The sequence below is a fragment of the Pleurodeles waltl genome, chromosome 8 (genome assembly GCF_031143425.1).
Source record: "Pleurodeles waltl isolate 20211129_DDA chromosome 8, aPleWal1.hap1.20221129, whole genome shotgun sequence".
Taxonomy (NCBI): Eukaryota; Metazoa; Chordata; class Amphibia; order Caudata; family Salamandridae; genus Pleurodeles; species Pleurodeles waltl.
The window spans coordinates 512,224,237-512,244,940 of NC_090447.1; the positions used below are offsets into that span (position 1 = coordinate 512,224,237).

At 40.7% G+C, this 20,704-nt stretch overlaps 1 protein-coding gene across 4 annotated transcripts in view; it reads right to left on the reverse strand.

Moving 5' to 3' along the window:
* Positions 1 to 20,704, reverse strand: part of EDAR (ectodysplasin A receptor) — a 338,186-nt gene that overhangs the window by 97,220 nt on the left and 220,262 nt on the right. For all 4 annotated transcript variants that reach the window (XM_069204492.1, XM_069204489.1, XM_069204491.1 and 1 more), the window contains exon 6: positions 6,895 to 6,981. In XM_069204492.1, coding sequence (XP_069060593.1) covers positions 6,895 to 6,981 — 87 coding nt within the window. The remainder of the gene's footprint in view (positions 1 to 6,894; positions 6,982 to 20,704) is intronic.

Below are 20,704 nucleotides of genomic sequence, written 5' to 3' on the forward strand. Positions count from 1 at the left end.
CTCATGTCAGTTGGTTAATGCACCCACTGCAAAGGTCTTGACAGAATGAGAGTGCCACAGATTACAATTTTGACTTTGTTTTTTCACCTCTTCATCTCTGTAAGGTCCATGCAAATGAATTATAGCATTTTTGTTAAGAATTGCACCTGCTTTTCAGCGCTATGAAATGTATGTATTACTAAGTGCTACATAAAAAAACACAAGTTATTCCCAGACTGCCCCAACACACCAGACAAAGAACCCTAGGGGAGAGGATGTAGCATAAGGGCCAGAGCTGCCGACTTTGGAGCTGGGAAACACAGATAGTATTTTGGCGCCAGCTCAAATTACTGTGATTCCTGGGAAATCACTTAATCTCCCTTTGCTACCAAAATAAATGTGTTATTGTTTAGTGTAACCGGTGCTCCTGTAAAATGCTCCAATACCTTTGGGTCAAGTTTGTGCTACATAAAACTGCAAAAAAAAACAGTACTGCAATACCTTTGTGTTGAGTTTGTGCTACATAAAATTGCAAAAAAGATAAATAAATAAAAAAGACTGGCAGACATTGGAAAGAAACAGCACGATGCCCGAAAACAAGGACGAGAAGGAAACAACATACACCCAAGTAGCGCGAAGCGGTGAAGCAAAAGAGAAAAAAGTGCACCACACTAAATTACAAGGCTGATCGTGCAATAATCCATGTAACAGGGTCAGTCTCCAGGGCGGTAACAAACCGGGATCAAGCTGGGACAAATGTAAAGCATTTACCAACGACATCAATGGGATTTTTGAAAGGCAGGCCTAGTAACCAATGAAAGTGATTGGCATAAGATGGGCATGGGTAAGGCCTACAGAATAGATTACAACATTTCGATACTTGACCTACAAAGGGAAAACACCGGTATTTCAAAAGCTTGGTCAAGAGTCTTCTCTTGGTCAAGGGAAAAATCTCTAAGTCTCAGCAAGGCATTTCAAAGGGCCAAGGGCAGAGAGAATGATACCTCTCAAAGTGTAAGGGGTTCAGCAAAGCAGAATTGGATGGGGCAGAAAGCTGCAATGAGGCTCGGAGAGGGAAAGCTCATCTTCCGCTCTCAGTCAATCTGAGAAACTGTATATTAAAGTTCATAGGGACTGATTCGTCAGTCCATGGTTCCACAAGACATCCAATAGAAATCGATCATGCAACTCAAACTTGAAACATTGGTGTGGATCCTCAGGTTTGTTCTAAGAATGGTGTCCATCTGTACACTTCCATGTGAAATTGAAACAACTGTATTGAATTCCAGTCCACAGTCCGAAATGTCCTGCCCGCAGGGACAACTTCCCAGGATCACAACACGTAGAACAATATACATGAATTACCAAGCTAGCATTCTCATGAGAACAAAATCGGGAAGAATGGTTCAAGTTAACAAGATGACAAGGCATTTTCTGCACAGTCACAAACAAAAGTCCTAACAGGCCTGATATAGACTAATGCAAGTGGATTAAACAATACACTAAATTATGCAAATAAAACACATTTTAGTTATGCAACCATGAATTCGACATTAATGAACTTTCATTAATGTTCATGTTATAGTAACTGCAAAAAAAATAACTCTGTTCTCTAGTTTCACATGCAAGTTTAAAATGTTTTCCAATAGAAATTCAATATTGTTTTAATGCAGATTATTAGTTTACACTCTAAAATATAACATGATGATAAATTAATTTGCCACACGTGATTTAATCTCTATACCACATAGACTTCAATAACTAGCCCAAGGTGAATGCACACTAATATGGCTTCTCTGTGCATAACTTTACAATCAAACTATTAGTACTGTGATTAACATAATGCATAAACTGTCACGCATAGCTGATCACTGTTACATAAGGGACAGTACTCAAATTTCTGCTACGTCACATTCAGTAAGTATTTTTTTAATTTTAAACCCGACAATTTGTGATACTGTTACGACTGGTAATTCAAACCTATATACCGCTGTGCATTATGTGGATTCTAAGGACTGAACTGCCCATCAGTTTTCTCAGTGTGCTCATGAAACGCGATGCACAACTTTGCCCTGAAACAACATTGCAGACAAAATGTTACAAATTTCCTGCCCAGGTTTTCCACTTATTTGTATTGTTTACTAAACTGAGGTTTGGTGGATCGAAATTAAATTGAATGACTAGTTAATGCCGTGGGTTCATCATAGGTCAGTTGTGTGGCACAAGTTTTTGAAGTACAATTATGATTGGAAGGGTTTTATGATAAATGTGTGATAAAATGGGTTCATTTGTATTTGAATATGAAATAATAGATTATGTAGTATTTGTGTATGATGCTTCTTTGGTAGCGGATATCATTTTAAGTGCAAATTCCAGAAATGATCCTTTCAGGCTGAGGATTTAAGTGCCTAAATTGCCAGGTAAGTGCTTTAGGACTCACACCCTAGTGGACTGCATAGAATGTCCCATAATTACTTATTTTTCTTTCTCCCCCACTATCCTTCATGGGAAGCATGATCAGACCTTTTCGGACTCCCTTCTGCAGAGATGCCTCATTACTAATTAGAAATGCAATACAAACTATACACTCCACTAATAATGATCTTCTACCAAGTCTGTTGGCAAATACTATGTTGAATGGCCAGCTGAGCATTAACTGAGGCGATCAAAATTCATGCTATACCAACACAGCATGTAGCATGCATGGTGCTCCAAAGTGGCAGAAAGATAGCACAAAAGTGCTAAATAAAACTCAAAAATAAATGAGAATATGAAAATAAATAGATAAGTAAATACATAAATACAATGTTCAGGCTTTCCTGACAAATTACCTCAATCTGAGCGCGGGCATTAACAAGCAAAAAAGACCTACTTCCTATAAAACAGAACCATCTGATGTAACATTATTGTGCTAGTTAACCCAAATGTGACTTCCACTGCTTTTGCTGCCAGCAGCTTAGTTCATCTCAAGGTACTAATAATGATGTCACACTTCACTTGATGTAAATTAGTGCTGCTTGATGTGTACATTAGGCAACAGCACAGTTTCTTAACCTTTTTAAATGTATTATTAAGGGGGAAACGTTCAAGCTATCGCCTGCTCCTTGAGTCCCTCTTTAATAGTAGCAATGAACATTTAAGAATGCGGTATTATTAAGATATTTCTTCACTCTAGTTGGGAGTCCTCACCTCGATGCCCATAACTTGGGTAGCGGGCAAATGGCTAACAACGTCATTTGAATTTTTCTTTAATGCTATAGTAACATATAACTAGCCAAGGACACTTGGATTCTTTTGAATGTGTTAGTTTGCAGAGTCATTCTATGTGCTTAAGAGATGTATTACTTTTGACTCGGACCAATCCCACTCATATACCTCTATGGGCAAAATAGCAAAAGAAAATGCCCCTTGAGCACCAAAGATGTCCAGCCGAAAGCGTAATTTGTACATTCTGCCAACTGAAACTGAAACATTCTGCTAAATGTGTGCATTTAAGGCAACATCCCATTTGCCTGTAGAATTCACATATCAAAGATCATTCCGTGTTCAGGATTTGTACTAAAACATTTTGCTTGTAAACATTTAAAGAGAAGTAAATATTAACAAAGCAATTACTTGTTTAAATTAACAAACGTGTATAATTTAGATAATGGATAAAATTAGATAAATTAAAGTCAGGCTAGAAATTATGAAAAACTTCTAATAAGCATCATTAATTAAGGACAGAGCCACTGTAATTATGTGATTCTGCTACTATGACAGTTTCCAACTGAAGCATCCAAAAACGCACTAAAACACGATCACACTTTTTGATGCGCAGTCCCAGGTCTTGTATAGTGTTGAGGAAGATGGCATTTCAGTTGGTGTTGCTGTATTTAGGTCTTAAATAGATATTAGAACATTGGAACGTTGGCAGCTCCATTGAAAACAATGGAGTGCTGCGGGCTTTTACTGGCCGGTAAAAGCCCGCAGCACCAACATTCCAATGTTCGCTTTGTTCACAGCAACATCTGTGAACAAAGTCTCACGGAGCCCGAGGGGATTTTAATCCCCTCGGGCTCCGTGAGCAATTTGTTTTATTTAATAGAACATTCTGCCCTGAGTGGCAGAATGTTCTAATAGCCTTAGAACCCGCCATAGCGGGGTCTACCGGCCTTCGGCTCGGGCATTTAACGCAGGAGCGGGCCTTTAATAGCCGGTAGAGCCCGCTACGGCGGGTTCTAAGGCTATATTAGAACATTGGAATGTTGGGATTCAATGGATTTCTCCGGGCTTCTAATGGCCAGTAGAAGCCCGGAGCACCAATTCCAATGTTTTTGTTCACAGCTGTTGCTTTGAACAAAGGCCTCACGGAGCCCTAGGGGATTTCATTCCCCCCGAGGTCTTTGTTTTATTTATTAGAATATTCTGCCTTCTAGTGGTACAGATATACTATATATAATACTATTTTGCGGGCACCATATCCCTGCCACATCATTAACCCTACCATTCCTAATATGTGTTGGCAAGATTGTGGAGAGACAGGTTCCCTATTGCGCATCTTGTGCTTTTGCCCACATCTAGGCGACTATTTGGATAGGATTTTCACTTTCTTCCAACAAATCCAGGGTCAGGACATAGATAAGCTTCCTGAAATAGCCCTAATTCGTAGACCATCAGCAGGTTTCCTCATCTCCCTACCACTGTGGTTAAGAGGATATCACATCTCCTTCTGGCAGCTGAACTTTCCATCATTTCTCTCTGGTGGAAGCTGTTAAGCCAACATACAAACTCAGGTTACATGTGCATCTATAAGGGCATGAGAAAATAGTGTATGACCTTGCATATAAATCTCGGCTTTTCACTAAACTGTGGACCCTTTTTTTCTTTCCGCATTTTGGATCCTCTATGATTCCCTGCTATGCCCTTGAGTGGTCTGGTGTGGGAAGGAGGGTGAGAATTTGGGTGGTGGGATGGAAGTTGAAATTGGTGATTGCAGCCATTGGAAGTTGTTTTGAATAATTTGTTGTTTTACAAGAAAAAATAATAAAGAAACTATTGAAAAGTAAAAATATTAGGTTGTCATTATAATCGCAGATGAGTATCTCTTTGAACCAATAGTCAATGGCCCTTTGCTGATTATCAAGGTTAGCTAGGTGCACCTTTCCTACTATAATCCCAGCAGTCAAGCTTAAGAAAGATTCAAGGTCAGGATCCATCTACAACCAGTCACTAGCGTATGGGTTAAAATATCATAAGGTGTGCCCAGGGCTTAATTTGATGTGTGGTTGCAGGTGCTGGTACTCATTTTTGGGACCGGCACTTAGTTTTCCTCTTCAGTCTTTGACACAGAGCTAGAAGGGGAGGAAGCGAAACACGGAAAAATGCGACAAAAGGATAGAGCAGAACCCAGCAGGAGTGAGCTAAAACGACAGGGGGTGTCTGGTGGTAGATGAAAGAGGGATAACGGAGAATGTTATCACCTATTTCCACTGACGATTGTTTAGCCCGGTTGAGTTGACAGGTCAGTAACTCAAATACATACATCTTATTTAACCCAGAGTTTTACTGCGAACAAACATGACTCAAGGATGGAGTTATAATTGAGTTCAGTCCAGATTTCCGACCAGACTGCTGTATTTGCCTGTAAACACTGATCACAATTTCATATCAAACATATACCACAAAGAAGTACATACTGACTGCTCCCATTAATGTTGAGGTTTTGTAGCCGTGAGACACTTGCTATGTTATGTTGGACACCAACTGAAGCCTCTTTCTAAATATAAAAAGCTGAATGCCTCTATTCTCTGCTGTGCAATCCCCACACCCAGTACTGCAATAGCTAAATCAAGAGAGTTGAAAAAGCTCCCCCAAGGAATAAAGCCATGTAGTTCCAGTTTTGATATAACCTCACATGTTTACTGTAACATTTTCCAAGTGTGCCATTAGCAAATTAGATTAATACAAGGAACACAGGTACACCTTTTTAGGAAATACCACAATTATTGCATGATCCAATGACGCTGGAGGTGACCTACCTAAGGTACATTCTGTTATGACCTTTATCATAATAGATACCAATTGTTTCACAACTCAATTGTAGAATACTCCCGGCAAACCATTGGCCACCACTGCCTACTTGTTAGGTAGATGATTAATAACTTGTGCTACTGCCTCCGTCAGTATGTAAAGCTGGAGCTTATCAACTTGAGGTTAATGCTTCTTAGGCATGCTTCAAGCTGCTTGTAACTTAGACCACCATTGTGTGTGTGAAGTGACTGATAATATTCAGTGAAAATCATATATTGCCTTAATCCTTTATTCACAGTAGATTTTCATCAATACCTATTGTAATACATGTTTGCGTAACTTTAGCATACAAGGCTAGAAGTCAGCCAGTATTTGGCCTAGATTCACACACATATGTGACAGCGCCTCCTACTTTCAGTATTTGTTTCCTTCAGTATAACATCCAGTTTAAGTTTAATATCAGTATATTTATGAAATGTATCCGATGCTTATGGATCGAATACCTGAGCCATGTGTTGCATGTCTAGTTATATTAATTCACCTTAATGGTTATTTTGCCTGTAAATTGTGCTTTCATATTTATTTATTACATAGCATGTGTTTATAGCTGGCAAAAATTTCTTAAGTGTGTCCTCAAACAAAAGTAAGGTTGTACACTTCTATATATGACAGGAGTTCAGTGCATAGTGTAGAAAATCCTCGAACGGTAGGTAAGTGTTGGCCAAGCTGCAGCAGTTTTGTAGTAGTTCAGCAGAAGCTGAGCAGTAGTAGCACAATAGGAGCTCGGCAGCAGTTCACCTGTAGTTTGGCAGCATTTGAGGAAGAAATCAACAGTACCTAGCAGCGGGCAGGTCAGCAGTATTTTAATAGGAGGTTCCTCAGCCTTTGGTAAAAAGGTCTTACCTTTCTGTGCATGATGGAGCGGTGGTAGTGTGTTGGTGGTACTGCTAGTGGTGACACTGGCTGAGAGGACTGAGGAGGCTGACATACCTGAAAGAGAAGGAAAACCTCGATTACTGACACAGAAGCACAAGTAAACAAGGACATGGCCTAAGCAGGATGGCAAACAAAGACACCTTACAACAAGAAACTATAAAAAGTTTATGGGAGGTATATATGCACTCAAATATGTGTTTCATAATCCAAAAAAGAAAATGTATATTTAATAAGCACTAATAACCTTGTATAAAATAGCATATCAATAAACATGCATTCATAGTACAGAATATATTTAGTGCACTACTCTTCAGGGATACATTCGTCTAAAATGGGGGCTTCTTCATCTCGCCAGTGGACTGGTCTTTTTAACAAGAAAATTATTCACGATTGCCTATGGTTCTAGTGTTTCTCGAAAGGGAGTATTTGCATTGCTTGGCAGAGTTGGTGTAATCATTTTCCGAGGCACATGGTGATCAAGTGGGACTATTTAACATTATATTTGTATTCAGTTCTGTAATGGTAAGGAGTTTGAGTAGACAATGTGGATTCCTTATCTGGCGTCTATGAGCGATGATTTAGTACTGCTAATTTTGACACAGCTAGCATCTTGGTATCACCTTTTACAATTCACTATTTTAATCTATTAGTGCCAGTATTTTGTCACAGCTGATAGACTATGGACATTCAGAAATGCACAGCACCAGACTAGAACATAATGCAAAATATTATTGGCAGGGGCAGCTGCTCCGCTAGGGTGGAGGAGCGTCGCCCCCCGCCAGCAGCAGGAGCTGCAAAACCTTTATATTAAAAACATAATAAACTCTTTTTATTATGTTTTTACTATAAAAGTGGGCGTGACGGGGACGAAGGCGCATGTATGTTTGGCCTGCTGTCTCGGACCGGGCAAACATACATGCGCAGTAGGGTCGCTCCAAGCCTTCACTGCATTGACGGGCAGTGGCACTCAGTCTGCTTGGGAGCGCCCTGGTTGGGTGCTCCGATCCAATCCTAACGCTGCTTTGAGCAGCGTCAGATTGGCCGCAGGGCAGGTGGGGAGCCTGGGCCAGCAATGACAGAGAGCAGAGTGGATGCAGAGGCGCAGCAAAAAGGTAAGTTTTATTTTTATTTTTTTTGTCCCCCCCCCACACTCCCCGCCACACCCCTTTCCCCTCCCGTGAGCCAAGCCTGATTATGGGTGAATCCCTTAGTAAGAGTCGTAATCTAGCATTTGATCATGCAACACACAGATTTATGCATTTGTTTTTTGAGTCTAGACCAAAGCATCCTAAAAGTATTGGTAAAATGTTTGCCTGTGTTCATACCCTCGAATCTTTGTAGTCAAAGATTCTCGTGAAGTAGCCTATCGCACAAGCACAACACAGATTTCCAGAATGATGTTTCTCTCTAAGATAGTGGTTTTTAAATAGAATGTTATCCGAGGATCCCCATCCAAGATGAAATTATGTCTTTTTTCTTGTGACGTCAGTTTATATTAAAACCATATATAGGAAGAAGGAGTGATGTTTCACAGTGCATTAGCTCCCTTATCTTTTGTCATTTTGTTTGGCCCCTTTCTTCCATTTTTGTCCCTGATTTTTCTCCTTGCTGCTGGAATATTCTACTGGATTGCGTTTCTCGAATTTGGCCTGGCTCACAGGAGTGGCTCACGGGAAGCAGAAGGGGCGGACGTCGCGGGGGAGGGGACAGGGGGAAATAAAAATAAAATAAAAACTAATTTTTAAAAAAGCCACTTACCTTAATGCTGCATGCTGCCCCGCACCTGCTCCTCCTCGCTGCTGCTACAGGCTCCCACCCTGCCCTATGGCCAATCCTGAAACTGCTCAAAGCAGAGTGGCTGGGCACTCCCAGGCAGACTGGGAGCCTGTGCAGGCTCTCTCCAGCCTGGCAACTGTGTTGCTGGGCTAGAGAGATAGCCTACTGCGCATGTGTGTTTGGCTGGCCCAAGACTGCCAGATAAACACACATGCCCTCTGAGGGGGAGTGCTGAGCGCTACCCCACACTGCTCGTCACCCCCATGGCCCTGCCCTTTTATCAAACAATGATAATAAACACAGTTTATTATCGTTGTTTGGTAAAAGGTTTGCAGCTGCCGCTGCTGGAGAGGAGGCATGCGTTGACGCTCCTCCGCCCTAATGGAGGAGCTGCCCCTGCTGGCTCATTTCTCCCTCCTGTTCCTCAGTAGGAGTTTAGTGCCTTTCTATTCTCTTCATTACTAATTTTCTATCACAATTTACAAATTGACAAGGAGTTTCCCTTTTGTGGGATCTTTCTCTTATTTGGGACCCTATTATAGACACATGACATCTTTTTGTATATGAATCTGGGGATGTTGGCACAGTGGCTATTGAGAGCAGTCTACCTTTCTTCTGGCAATCTCAAAGGGGAGTCAACAGACCTTTCGAGCTGCAGATCCTTGACAGTTTAATATGTGTGTATTTAGTTTGTCAATGAAGGGAATAAGAAGTGAGCAGATGTATTTTTGAAGTAAGTGGTCATTTTTTCCCCTCTATAACAGATGCAAATGAACATTTGCCAACAATTATTGGTTTCTATAGCAATTCATTACCTTGCATCAGTGTTCGAAGTGGGCAGGATTGGAGGGACATAATGTGCCCCATCTATTTTAATTTATGAAAAAGTGTTTCCCTACTTTTTTTGAAAAGTCAACCGCCCTGGGACTGTTAATTTCTATATTAAATGCTGCTGCTAAAGTGTCACTCAGGAAGTCTCCTGTGCTGTGAATCTGAAGGTGGGCAGACAGCTTAAAATATACAAGCCTTCTTTCCAGAGTGCCTGCTTGCCTGAAAGAAAGGCAAATGTGAGCAACTGATTAATCTGTAAATGTAAAGGGTGCCGTAGAGTCAGTACTGGCTTTAATTAATGGAATCAACTGAAGCTTTGGGATGACAGCATCATATGCAGTCTGGGTATTAATAAACATATTTTAGAAGCATCATTTTATCGTTTTGCACATGGTGTAGCAGTCTATCTTACACTGTGTGTAATTCAAGTTTAAAATAATGACTTACAATTTCACACAGCTTTCTGTCATAGGCTGTGACCTTGTAGCACTAAAAATACTCAAGTCACCATTCTCCACTGCACCAACCAAGATTTAAGTCTGTGTCTCTCTGATTACACCCAGACCTCTGCAGTACAATAACTAGTAGAGGTTTCTTAATATACTACAGTGCATTGGCCACTGATTAACTTAACTTTTTAAAATGTATTTCTCATTTAAGCTGTGCACTGTTTTACATGTAGCTACCTGAAGGTGAAAGACCAAAAGCAAAAAAAAGTACAGAATATTTTATTTTTTATTCACACCTTTGATCCCGCCTCCTCACTCACTGATCCCGCCCCAATGCATGCACCATAACAGCTCTCATACTTTTTTTAATGCACTTCAGTCACTGCCTTGTATATGGTGTTCTTCAATCCTAGTTTAATTTGCCCCCTCAAGTATAAATGTACTATATGTTTGAGAGTTAGGTTTTCATACACAACACATTTAAAATTATACTGTTTGATATGTCTGATTGACAAAAGTTATGTTGACATTTTATTCAAGTTGCACCAAGGACATATTCAGCAAAATACATTTTCCATCCTCTGAGGATGTCCTACATATTAAAGTCAAATAGGGTACCTAGATAAAAGAGTTGGAAATACATTTGTCTTATCACAGAAAGTTGTAAATAATATTCTGAAAGTAAATATTTTATATTTTGGTGCACATACTGATGCTTCTGGCAAGATGGCCCAGCAAATTAATGCTTGCTGCAGACATATGAAGTAATCTGAAAGTCACTATTTTGGATTATGGTAAAGTATACTCAATCTTTCATGCTTTCATGGTCAGTAAAAAAGTTATTATTATATATCATGTAGTCAAATGGAGGTTAGAATGAAGTGTGTAATTCAGATAACAGAACTGATATATACAGAGACAGCTATATTACATATATTGCAAACGTAAGATATGTAATGAACAAATGTTCCATCATGAAATAATTAAATTACATTATGAAAACTCAAATGTGATCCAAATTGAAAGAATTATATCACACAGTGAAAACAATATTTGTATACTTCAATGCTTTTGCTCAATAATGAAAACAATAAAGGATGTGTTTAACTGTGTATAACCGATGCTAAAAACTTTTAGCTCAAAAAATGAAATGATTTGATACATACATTTGAGTATATTACAAATATGGGGGTGGAGCCTTATCTTCTACCTAGGGGAATCCAAGATGGGGTGACTTGTGGGTCTCTCACCAGGTTCTGTTACCCAGAAGCTAAAAAATCAAAATGTTCACACATTTCTCTGTGGGATCACCACACCGGGACAAATTTCCTACTACCATACGTTCCCCTCAGTCTCCCGGTAAAAATGATACTTCACTTGTGTGGGTGGGCCAAGTGCCTGTGACAGGGAAGAGCCAAAAACATGTTGAAATTAAGGGGAACCAAAGCGGGTCCAAAAGCGCAGTTTGAAAAAAAACATTTTTAGGCTGACAAGTGCAGCACAATTTTTATCGGTATAGATGAGACAATGCTGGGTGATAGGAATTTTGTGGATTCCTGCAGATTCCGGAAGGTTCCATCACAAAAAGGTGAGAAAAATGTGTGATTTCACAGCAAATTTTGAGGTTTGCAGGGCATTGTGGGTAAGAGAATGGTGCGGGGTGCATGTGAAGCACACCTCCCTGGAATCACCCAGCTGTTTCGTTTTCAGATGTGTCTAGGTCTTGTGGATTTTTCTACAATGCAGCATACCAAAGTCCAAAAAGTGCAGCCCTCACCATTCCAAGTAGGACGATTTTGAGTTAGCCAAGCTCTCATGGCCCAAATGTAGAACCAAAACCCAAAATAATCAAATGTCCTTTTGCTTGCTGTGGGATAAGATGTTTTAGTGTGCGGGGGGAGCTGAAAGACTGTTACCCCCTTCAGTTGGGGAGGGGGCATAACCAGGCCCATACTGGTTGGTAGCCACCACTCCACTATTTATTTTTTTAATTCCCTGGCATCTAGTAGACTTTCTGCCCCCCCGGGTGTGGATCGGGGGCAACTGCCCAATCTGCCCACTGGTGGGCAGAACAACTTTGGCTCCACTTATTTGGGGTGGGGGTATGGCCATACCCCACCCTCTTATTTTGAAAAATAAATCTTCCCTGGTCTCTGGTGGGCTTTCTGCCCCCCTTGGGGGCAGATGGGCATTCCAAAAATAGGCCGATCTGCCCCCAAGGGGGGCAGATATGGCCAACAGTAATGTGCCCCCATGGGGAGCGACCCTTGCCCAAGGAGCTGCCCCCCCCAAACAAAACACACACATACGCACACATAAATCCCTGGTGTCTAGTGTTTTCTGCCCCCCTTGGGGCCCGATTGGCCTAACAAAAATGGGCCGATCTACCCGCCAGGGGTCAGAAATGGCCTAAAAATAATCCCCCCCCCCCCAGGGGAGTGACCTTGCCTAAGGGGTCGCTCCCCACATATAAAAAACAAAAAATAAACAAAAAAGATTATCCGGGTATTTAGGGGTTTTCTGCCCTCCCGGGGGCAGATCGGCCTAAATATATTAGGCTGATCTGCACCTGGGTGGGGGGGGGCAGAAATGGCCTAAAAAAAATTGTCTCCCTGGGGAACAGCCCTTGCCCAAGGGGCTGCTCCCCTTATGCGTAGGTATGTAAAAAAAAAAAATCTATGGTTTCTGACCCTCCTGGGGGCAGATCCGCCTAATCATATTAGGCCAATCTAAATGGCCTAAAATTTATTTGGCCCCCCGGGGAGTGACCCTTGCCTAAGAGGTCACTCCCCACATATAAAAAAACAAAAAATAAACAAAAAAAATTATCCCTGGGGTCTAGGGGTTTTCTGCCCCCCCCCCCGGGGGCAGATCAGCCTAATTATATGAGGCCCATCTGCCCCCAGGGGGGCAGAAATGGCCTAAAAAAAATTGGCCCCCCTGTGGGAGTGGTCCTTGCCCAAGGGGCCGCTCCCCTTATGCGTAAGTACATAAAAAACAAAATTCTGTGGTTTCTGTCCCCCATGGGAGCAGATCGGCCTAATCATATTAGGCCAATCTAAATAGCCTAAATTAATTTGGCCCCCATGGGGAACGACCCTTGCCCAAGGAGCTGCCCCCCAAACAAAACACACACATACGTACACACAAATCCCTGGTGTCTAGTGGTTTCTGCCCCCCTTGGGGACAGATAGGTCTAACAAAAATAGGCCGATCTACCCCCAGGGGGTCAGAAATGGCCTAAAAATAATTTAGCCCCCTCGGGGAGTGACCCTTGCCTAAGGGGTCACTCCCCACATATAAAAAACAAAAAAATAAACAAACAAAAAAATTCTCCTGGTATTTAGGGGTTTTCTGCCCTCCCGGGGGCAGATCGGCCTAAATATATTAGGCCGATCTGCTCCTGGGGGGGGGGGCAGAAATCTCCGGAAAAAAATGGCTCCCTAGGGGGCTGCCCTTGCCCAAGGGGCCGCTCTCGTTATGCGTAAGTATATAAAAAAAAAAAATCTGTGGTTTCTGTCCCCCCTGGGGGCAGATCGGCCTAATCATATTAGGCCAATCTAAATGGCCTGAAATTAATTTGGCCCCCGGGGAGTGACCCTTGCCTAAGAAATGGCCTAAAATAAAATTGGCCCCCAAACAAAAAATAATTATCCCTGGTGTCTAGGTGTTTTCTGCCCCCGGGGGCAAATCGGACTAATTATATTAGGCTGAAATGGCCTAAAAAACATTTAGCCCCCTAGGGAGTGGCCCTTGCCCAAAGGGCCGCTCTTCTCATGACAAGTACCAAAATCAAAAAGTTCCCAGGTGACTAGTGGTCATTTCAGCTGCCGATCACATAGCGATCGAGCAGCAGAAATGCTGAGAGAGACATAAAAGGAGAGGAAAGGCCTTTCCTCTCCTTTCATGCCTTTCTTGGCCCCTCCAGTGATCGGAAGAGAAAAGCAAAAGCATTTCTCTTCCGATCCGTACTGGAAGGGGCCGGCCTCTGATGAGGTCACCACGTGCGATCGCACACTGACGTCATCAGACGCCACAGGGGAGGTGGGGGACGGTGGTGGAAGGGGAAGCGATTCCCCTTCCATCCCTGCCCTGGGAGCGCTAGTGCTCCCCCCCATTAGCCAGTACCAGGATGCAACTGTTAGGTCCTTGGTGCCTCAGCACCGCATCCAAGGACGTAACCGTTACGTCCTTGGCTGCTAAAGAGTTAAATGTCAAGCTGACACTGCTATGCGCCTTCTCATATACTAGCACTGGTACAAAGCATACATATTTGACATTTGTTACAAATGGTGGCTTTTACATATGTGAGTGCTGTGTGCTGTTAAGAGAGCCCTGCAGCACTTTAGAAAGCGATTGTATTGTAGTTTTATATGATATATGACCCACTGAGTATGGGACATCTGTGGTCCAGAACCATTATAATCAAAGTTCTTGTTAGTCTGAAAAAACGATCTCCTTTTCTCAGACAACCTGTACTTTCTCTTAAAACAAAGATTTCTTTGTAATAGTAGCAGCGCCATGGAAATAATAGGGAGAAATTGTAATTTAATGTTTATAGGGGATGCTTGGGATTGTTAACAGACCAGAAAGAAATATTGGCTCTGCCGTAGAAGACACTCACTTGTAATGTTTCCCTAGATTTATAGTGAGTAAGGAGCAATAACGTATTACCCTTCCTTATTAGGTTAAAGATGTTTTGCTGGGTGTTTTCTTTGGCAGCCTGGTCACAACCAGCTGCAAGGTGAAAAAGTAAGAGACTGAGTTCTGCCAAAGACAACACGTTGCATAACATTTAAAAACGGCGTTGGGGAAGGGAATTCATATTCCATATTGCAGCCTATGGTGGGGAGGACTGACGCAAAAATCTGTGAACTTCAATTTATATTGTTATAACGGGGTTAAAGGGCACATGATTTCACATGGTATGATACTGCAGGTTGGAGGTGAATACCCAAAAGACCAGGATTATGGTATTCAATCCTGATAGAACCTGCAGAAGTGGGTTCTCAATGAAGAGTTCCACCCTACATGTGGTTGAGTCATTTGAGTACATCGGGATCAGTAATTATAAAGCTAGGAGATGGAATACCCAGTTGCAAAAAAGCAAATTCATCTTGTTAAATACTGTGTCTGCAATTGTTAAGAGGTTTAAGGCATCCACCCCCAAATCTGCCTCCCTTGCTATTGAAGTTTACGTGGCTAAAGCCCAGGCTGCTGCCCTGTACGGGGCAGAAATCTTGGGGTTTGCAAATTCCCAAAGGGATTTAATGAAAAGGAAAATAGCTTCTTAAAATTTTTATTCAGCCTCCATCATGGTATACCAATCATCCCTTTATTGTTTGACACCGGCCTAAGGAGAGAAGATCCTAACTGGTCCAGTCTTTTAATTGACGAATGCCATTTCTTCATACAAGGTTGACAGACATCGACAGTCTCAATCAGGTAATGACCAGTCCTTCATTCATCAAATACACTCATCGACAGCCAACAGGTGTTTCATCACGACATGTGACTTTTTCAAAGCAACAAAGTACAGATATGGAATTGCAGCAAAGTATTTTTGTAGAATCACCCATGAGTAACTGTTAAGATGAGATCGAGGTCCTCTGGAGTAAGTCTCAGTGAAAAAATAAACAGATGCTCCACACATAAAATCTGACTGATTGTAAGTGAGGTCAATAATCCCAGGACCAAAGGCAGTAGTAAAGGATAATTACAATGTGGAGAAAGATTATCCTTTCTTGTGAATTGCAAATATTGCACTTGTATTGAGTGCTGTGGTTCTACCACGTTTTACTGCATTAGATGTACTCCGTTGAAAACATGTCTATGCCTTGGTGTATTAGGGCATAGATAACCATTCAGCACCACCCTTAATTTTTGGCTGAAAAGAATAACTAATGTGTTTGTATTTATGTATGACACTCACAGAATGTGCAGTTAATGAAACCACTACCACCCTTTTCATTGTTGCGTACCGGCCTAAGGAGCGTTGGTGACCTGGCTGCATTGAAACCCCTCTTAAACTGGGTCAGACAGTGGTCTACCCCAGAACTTTCCCATTATAGGGTAGCAGCAGAGGGAGTGCTGGCTTTGTGTAAGTTTAACCTCCCACCATTGATTCAACATGTTTTACCTTTATGACTTAGACCCGAGTGAGTATTGGAATAACACTTCACTAATTACCCCCAGCACTAAGGCTATTATAAAAAATTCCTGTTGTGGTATGGTAGCTGAGTTCTTAGCTTTCAAGCCCACACCTGCTAAGGAGTTGTACATGGACATGATTCAACCTTCCCAGGCTTGCACGTTGTTTATCAAATTAAGACTGCAATCACTATAAGTAAATACATTTATAAATAGATGGAAACCCACTGTATTGACTCACCAGTGTGTGTATTTTGTAATTATAGGACTGAGGATATTGAACACATTTTATTTTGTTGACCAGCATATGACAGCCTGAAACCACTCTGCATTTCTATGTGCGTCAGACAATGCAAGGAGGCCTATGGCATTTTACAGTCTCACACAAGCCAGACATTGGTATATGGAGTTAGCCGATACTTACCTGCTGTAAGGCTACTCAGGAAGAGGGTGGGAGTATTGTTTTGAATTTTTGTTATCTTAATCTAAATACTCCTCTTTCACTCTTATTCACACCTTGTTTTTAATTGATTGTGCAATTATGTGGGCGTACTGTGTATCTTACTCTGCAACCTGGACTTATCTGTTCCCTTCGGCTTATTTATGGAACTATTTATTTTCATCAAACTGTTTCTAATATTTCTATTACTTTTTTCATTATTTGAGCATTTTTTAACTTTGATTGTTTTTAAGTAAAACTTTTATGTCATTGGTATTTATTGATTTTTGTGATGATTGATAAAATTGTTTATCTTCTTTTATGGGCTAATACCTGAAATAAACAGTTTTGATGATGATACCAGAATATTGAGTTTTAAATATCATGCTACTACAATATTAATGGACCAAAATGTCAAAAAGGTAAGGATATACAGGTAAATATAGGTTTACTAAACTTAACTCCACATATATTGTGCCTTTATGATATCTTAAAAGGACATAGATGTGGAGTTAAGAGTAGTACATGTTTACTTACCTAGCATACTTACTGTTTCGATATTTTGTTTGTCAGTATTTTTGGTGCACTATTTTCAGAACCAAGACATTTAAAACTTTGTATTCTGACATACAACCATTTACCTTCCCTTGCATTTAGACAAAAATGATTTTCATGCATAAGTAAAATTTGAAAATACCAATTTGTCTACACTTTACAAAATACTAACTAGGAAATGATGGGTAGTTCCCAGTTTTTAGATGAAAAGCTGCTCCTTTTCATGGAGTGCTTCTGCAAATTCAATAACACTAAATCTGCCTACCTCAAATATTATGTGTTTCCGGCAGCATTTTAAAGCATAGGATTATCTGCACTGTTATCTATGCTGTCTCAGAAAGAAGCAAAGCTTTTTGGCATGTTTTGAAAAGCTTTTAACCATAGTATCAGCAACAGTGGTTTATATGCTGGTGTTTTGCAAATGTTATGTGGAATCATATGTATGCAGACTTTTTATTTTAAGTTTGAACCAGGAACCCCTGGTGTTTGGAAAAAGGTTTACTTCTCTGACAAACTGTAATAAGAGTTCAATATGTTTCAGGAGCTGATTTTGCATATTCTTGGTATACTTTGAGTGTATAAAACCAATCCAGTGCTCGAATGCTGTGCCTAAAATTATAAAATGCCTTTATTACTTTAGATTGTGCCTACCGGACAGTACAAGCTGTCTGGTTGCCAAAGATCTACTGTACGCTTGCAGTGGGTTTATAGACTGCCCTTACAGGCTTACCACTGATTGGTTTTATTGTTGCTCTCATTTGCGTGCTTCTTATTTGATGGCTTGCCTTCCTCTTCTTGTGTTTTCCCCTTCATGGACCACCGGCTCATTATGATTCTTTTGATTGGCTGGCTTGTATCCTTCCACTACTTATATTTAAGGAACTACTTTTTTCCATTCAGAACTCTGTGAGAGTGTATGTGTTCACTAGCTCTCTCCCTCTTGAACTACTTTACCCCCCCCAAAATACCTCCACCTATAGCTCTTTGTTGCTCTCCAACCTCCCAGCATGTATGTAAAAGCACAGCAACATGGATGTATTTGCTGGTGTATGGCTAAAATGCAGGTTTTAAGGGTTGTTTCTGTTTTATCTCCTGTATTACACATCACGTAAACGCACAAGTGTGGCACACAAAGGATTTCATGGTGCTAAGGGAAAGGCCATCCGCTGCGCTCACTCAGCTGATGTCTGAGGCATAAGATGTACTTTGCAAGATACTTTTCCTGAAGGCCTATACATCTGCTCCTGAAGCCAATGTCTGAATCCTGTGAAAAGCAAATTAGGCCTCGAAAGTATTTCTCTTCACATTAGGACATTTCCTTATTTTTCTAAATCCTGTGCAGTTCCTGAGTGAAATGCACCAAACCATTTATAAAACAATTGAAGCACTGAATTCGCTCTGCAATTTTGAAATATGATTAGATATATTTTCCTCCAGTATTTTTGTTTACATGTTTAAATGTTTCTTTATAGACATTGGCAAAGCCAGCAACTTGTCACTCACATTATAAAGGTGAGACATATTGGCACTGTCTAACAACAGCAGAGTTAATTACAGTGTGGGTTATCTGCCTGCTTGCAGAACACTTTCCCCAAGGCATCTAGCCATCTCTGAATGCATGACGTGCACAATAAATAATATATATCATAATACAAGACAAGAGGTTCAGTAACAATTTGCTACATTTTGATTGACAAAACCTGTCAGAGAGGATCACAGGCAAGGGTCTGACAATCCTAATCATACGCAGCCAACATAACACTACATCTTTTTACATATAATATTTCTGAAAATTGTAGATTCAACTGACAAACCGCGGGTTGTCTGGATGCATAACCTTGATCTATTTGGCACGGCAAAAGAAAGAGTTCTTTTCCATGTTACAGTTTTTCTGTCACTTATGTCAAGGACTGGTTTTAGTAATTATGCGTGGGCCAATTACTTCATTGGAACCCCTGTAATATTGGAATATTTTGTTTCCTCGGGGTGCCTATATTAAAACTGCCATTACTGGCTCATTACTGAGTAAATGAAATAAACTAACTATGGACAGTTCCCCCAAGTGGGCTAACAATTCCATCTTCATTATGCATTCAAACTACTAAAACCAGTCCAAGATGGATATATATATATATATATATATATATATATATATATGACACCTCCTGCTCCGTAAGGGGCCACAGACCCTGCAGTGCGGCCTGGGTTACTGGGGCGAAGCATCCCACAGAAAATATCTCCCAAAAAATGAACGATTTTGTGATGGAGGTGAGCAAGGGATAGGAGGGAGACAGTGTGCCTCTCCTCTTACTTTTCATGTATTCCTTGTATAGCTGTTATCATGCTGGGCAGCAACTGTAAAAGCAAGTGGACTATCAAGTAATGGATACCTAATGCACACAAGAACATTTATATGGTGAACTGAAGTGCCTGTGACGCTATTGCAGCTATATGGAAATTAAGCGCTCCAGTTCAGGAAGTTATTTATATGGAACTGTGCATTATGGGAGTTGGAGTTTGGTTATTGAAGTCACATGACTGTGTATTTAAAAAGCACTGGCTCACTCACACCTGCTCTTACTTACCTGTGAACAAGGCATGCTGTTGCCGAAACGCGTCAGGATTTTTTGTCTTGCTGCTCAGAAATGCTATTAAATGCTTGGATTTTAACATGGACTGGTGCCTGGGCTTTCCTTTTTTTTGGATATATATATATATATATATATATATATATATATAAAGGGAAGTGGGATATCTGCTGTATGGTACTGAGATTGTGTATGTACAAATATTAAGCACAACTTTAGAGAAACTGATTTCAAGGAGCATATGCTGCTAAGTATGCTTTTGGGGTAGCACATACATTTATTTATACCTGTGTTGATTTGAACAATACATCAACCTGCATTTAGACATGCAAAACCATATAAACATCTCTTGAAATCTTGGGTAATTTCTATGTTCATTTGATTGTGTTACTGGTATCTAAAAAGGATAATGCCGCCACTTGCATACTCAAGGAGTCCAAAGTTTTGCTTGCAGACTGCACTGGGTGCACAAGTTACTGTGAAACCGAAGGGCTGTTTACGTCTTCATATGTTTTTTAAAATAAACTTTCAATGTTTTCTTACAAATTACGCGTTCATTTCTGTTTTGCTCCTACCTTAATTTGCATTGAATGCTGCAGTGATTGAGCTGTTTATTTCGTAAATCTGTATTATAGGATACCTCAGAGGATCACTTTTCTCCATGCCCAGCCCTCCCAGTTAATGCAGTGCAGGAAGTCGATAACAAACCAAAACAGGTTGCACAGGAAAAGTAAACGGCCTGAAGCCTACCAAAAATATCTTATAACTATCAATGTTTCAAAAAACATATTTTTCCAATGAAATCTGTAGAGATGTTATTAAATATAACCTAATAAAGCATGAAACTGCTCATAGGTTTATGTGGAAAATGTTACTGCTCCAAAAAGGTACGGTCCAACTTATAGTGGGCTACAAATCATACACCTACACACAACTTCAAAAGCCTTACAATAATGAACTAGAAACACTCCAAGTCACACCGTAAGACA